General features: G+C 68.4%; 1 protein-coding gene across 3 annotated transcripts in view; it reads right to left on the bottom strand.

Annotated features, from left to right (window-relative positions):
* Nucleotides 1-3074, bottom strand: part of C3 (complement C3) — a 50199-nt gene extending 47125 nt beyond the window's left edge. For all 3 annotated transcript variants that reach the window (XM_051774636.1, XM_051774637.1, XM_051774635.1), the window contains exons 1-2: nt 2918-3074; nt 1157-1349 (exon numbers count right to left, since the gene is read on the bottom strand). In XM_051774636.1, coding sequence (XP_051630596.1) covers nt 1157-1349; nt 2918-2991 — 267 coding nt within the window. In that variant the 5' untranslated portion in view covers nt 2992-3074. The remainder of the gene's footprint in view (nt 1-1156; nt 1350-2917) is intronic.
* Between the last annotated feature and the right edge of the window lie 1169 nt (nt 3075-4243).

The raw sequence follows: 4243 nt of genomic DNA on the forward strand, positions 1-4243 counted from the left end.
ACAGTGCGGTGGACAGAGGACATCACTTGGGACAGGGGACACAGGGACAGGGGACACTGCGTGGGACGGGGGACACAGGGACAGGGGACACAGGGATTGGGGACAGCAGGATGGGGGACACTGTGTGGGATGGGGGACAGAGGACATCACTTGGGACAGGGGACACTGCGTGGGACAGGGGACACAGGGACAGGGGACACTGTGTGGGACAGAGGACACAGGGACAGGGGACACCGGGATGGGGGATACGGCGTGGGACAGGGGGACACTGCATGGGACGGGGGACAGCGCGGGGGACAGAGGACATCACTTGGGACAGGGGACACAGGGACAGGGGACACCGGGATGGGGAACACTGGGTGAGATAGGGGACACCGTGTGGGACAGGGGACAGCGCGGGGGACAGGGGACACAGGGACAGGGGACACCGCGGGGGACGGGGGACACTGCGGGGGACACCAAGTGGGAGAGGGAACAGAGGGACAGGGGACACCGCCTGGGACAGGGGACACAGGGACAAGGGACACCAGGACAGGGGACACAGGGACAAGGGACACCAGGACAGGGGACACTGCGTGGGACAGGGGACAGAGGGGGGGGGACAACGGGACGGGACAGGGGACACTGGGTGGCACCGGGTGATGCTGGCACCGCAGGGTGGCACTGGCACGGGACAGGGGACGCGGGATGGCACCGGTGACACCGGAACAGGACAGGGGACAACGGGTGGCACCGGTGACACCGGAACAGGACAGGGGACAACGGGTGGCACCGGTGACACCGGAACAGGACAGGGGACAGCGGGTGGCACCGGTGACACCGGAACAGAACAGGGGACAGTGGGTGGCACCGGTGACACAGGGACAGAACAAGGGATACCGGATGGCACCGGTGACACAGGGACAGGACAGGGGACAACGAGTGGCACCAGGTGACGTAGGGACAGGACAGAGGCCACCACGTGGCACCGGTGACGCAGGGACAGGACAGGGACCGGCGGACGGGACACGGTCCCCCCACCCCCGTGTCGGTCCCCGCCGCGTCCCACACAGGGTTAACCCCCCCGGGCCACCCCCCCGGGGGCGGGAGGGGTCGGTGACCCGGGGGGCGGTGACCGGGGGGGTGGTGGCCCGGGGGAGGGGGGTGGTGGCCGTACCCTGACGGTGGCCGTGGCCATCATGCCCTCGGCGGGGCTCAGGGGCAGCCGCGTCTGGAACAGGGTCTGCCGCTTCTGCGGGAAATCCTGGACCAGCAGCGTGGCCTCGGTGGCCGCCGAGAGCCCCGGGGCCTCCAGGACCACCCGCTCGTCCGTCTCCAGCCGCAGCACGGCCGGTGTCACCAGCGTCACCCTGGGGGGGACACCGAGGGTCACTGGGGGCTGGCACGGAGACCCCGCAGCACCCAGAGCCCCCAAATCCATCCCACAGCATCAGTGGGGTCACCCTGGGGACACCACGGGTCACTGGGGGCTGTCATGGAGACCCCACAGCACCCAGAGTCCCCCAGATCCATCCCACAGTCACCAGTGTCACCCTGGGGGGGACACCGCGGGTCAGTGGGGGCTGTCATGGAGACCCCACAGCACCCAGAGCCCCCCAAATCCATCCCATAGTCAAAAGCATCACCCTGGGGACACCGGGACCTGTCACAGAGTCCCCCCAGATCTGTCCCACAGCACCAACAAGGCCACCAGTGTCACCCTGGGGACACCAAGGGTCACGGGGGGCTGTCACAGAGACCCCACAGCACCCAGAGCCCCCCAGATCTGTCCCCACAGCACCAACGGGGTCACCAGCATCACCCTGGGGGCACCTTGGGTCACTGGGGGCTGTCACGGACACCCCACAGTGCCCAGTCCCCCAAATCCATCCCACAGTCACCCTGGGGACACCGGGAACTGTCACTGAGCCCCCCAGATCTGTCCCACAGCACCAATGGGGTCACCAGCATCACCCTGGGGGGGACACCAAGGGTCACTGGGGGCTGTCACGGAGCCCCCACAGCACCCAGAGCCCCCAAATCCATCCCACAGCACCAATGGGGTCACCCTGGGGGGGACACCGAGGGTCACTGGGGGCTGTCACGGACACCCCACAGCACCCGGAGACCCCCAGATCTGTCCCCACAGCACCAATGGGGTCACCCTGGGGGGGGCACCGAGGGTCACTGGGGCTGTCACAGAGCCCCCACAGCACCCAGAGCCCCTAAATCTGTCCCCACAGCATCAATGGGGTCACCAGCATCACCCCGGGGGCACCACAGGTCACTGGGAACTGTCACAGAGACCCCCAAATCCATCCCACAGTCACCAGTGTCACCCTGGGGACTCCAGGAGTTGTCACAGAGTCCCTCCAGCACCCAGAGCCCCCCAAATCCATCCCACAGCACCAGTGGGGTCACCCTGGGGACACTGGGGGTCACTGGGGGTTTTCATGGAGCCCCCACAGCACCCAGAGCCCCCCAAATCCACCCCACAGCACCGATGGGGTCCCCCATTTCACCCCAGTATCTCTCCAGCACCCACCCCTGGGGGGGTTCCCATGGTTTGGGGGGTCCCACCGGGGCTTAAGGGGGTCCCACGGGTGGGGGGGGTCCCTTGGGTGGTTAAGGGGGTCCCATGGGAGGTTGGGGGTCCCACGGCTGGGGGGGTCCCATGGGTGGGGGGGGGTCCCACGGCTGGGGGGATCCCACGGATGGGGGGGTCCCATGAGTGGTTAAGGGGGTCCCACAGCTGGTTGGGGGTCCCATGGGTGGTTGGCGGGGGGTCCCATGGGTAGTTAAGGGGGTCCCACGGATGGTTGGGGGTCCCATGGGCGGTTAAGGGGGTCCCACGGCTGGGGGGGGTCCCATGGGTGGTGGTGGGGGTCCCACGGCTGGTTGGGGTCCCAAGGGTGGCGGGGGGGTCCCAATAACTCACAGCTGGGCCGGGGTGGGGGTCGCCTGGAGCAGCAGGAGCCCGAGGAGGCCGAGGGGCAGCAGCGGAGCCCCCATGGCTGCCGGAGGTGTGAGGGGGGGACAGGGACGGCGGCTGGGGGGGGGTCCCTTTATGGTGCCCCGGTGGTTAATGGGTAACCCCCCCCCCCCCCCGGGCCCACCCAAGGGCGAGGGGGGGGGAGGGGCCGGACACCTGAGTCCTCCCCCAGGTGGGGGCGGGGCTGGGCTGGGCCCTCCCGGACCCCCCCCGCGACCACCCGAGCCCGGGGGGTCCTGCACCCACTGCGAGGGGGTCCCGGACCTTCGGGTGCCCCTTGAGAGGGGGGGGCTGGGACCCCCCCGGCCCTTCCCCCCCGCCCCTCCCCGTGGGGTGGGGGAGGGACTGCCCGGACGGTCCTTCCTCATTTCGGGGAAAGGCCCTGGCGAGGGGCCACCGGGGGATTGCGACACCCCGGGGGGGCTCCGGAGGGGGGGACGAGACGGGGAGGCGACGAGGGGACACGAGGGGGGGACACCCGTGACCCTCCCGGCTCGGGGGTGGGGGTGGGGCAGGACCTGGGTGTGAGGGTCCCCCCCCAGACCCTCATTCCGGGGTCATGGACACCTGATCCCCCCCCCCCGGACCCCTGGCAGAACCTGGATGTGGTGGGTTCCCTCTGGGACCCCCAATGGAACCTGGATATCAGGGTCATGTCCTGGTCACTGGGATCCCCCCTGAGACCCCCAAAGGAACCTGGACACCAGGGTCATGTCGTGGTCACTGGGATCCCCCTGGGACCCCCAACAGGTCCTGGACACCAGGGTCACATCCTGGTCACTGGGATCCCCCCTGAGACCCTCAATGGAACCTGGACACCAGGGTCATGTCCTGGTCACCTGAGTCCCCCCTGAGACCCCCAAAGGAACCTGGACATCAGGGTCATGTCCTGGTCACTGGGATCCCCCTGGGACCCCCAACGGGTCCTGGACACCAGGGTCACATCCTGGTCACTGGGATCCCCCTGGGACCCCCAACAGGTCCTGGACACCAGGATCACATCCTGGTCACCTGAGACCCCCAAAGGAACCTGGACACCAGGGTCATGTCCTGGTCACCTGAGTCCCCCCTGAGACCCCCAAGAGGTCCCAGACACCAGGGTCACATCCTGGTCACTGGGATCCCCCTGAGACCCCCAAAGGAACCTGGACACCAGGGTCACCAGGTCTGGACACCTGGATCCCTCCTGGACCCCCTGGATCCCTCACGGACGCCCTGGATCTCCACATCTGGACCCTCTGGATCCCTCCTGGACCCCCTGGATCTCCACAT

This window comes from Manacus candei, unplaced genomic scaffold (assembly GCF_025592945.1).
Source record: "Manacus candei isolate 608988 ecotype Guabito, Panama unplaced genomic scaffold, ASM2559294v1 h1tg000210l, whole genome shotgun sequence".
Classification (NCBI taxonomy): domain Eukaryota; kingdom Metazoa; phylum Chordata; class Aves; order Passeriformes; family Pipridae; genus Manacus; species Manacus candei.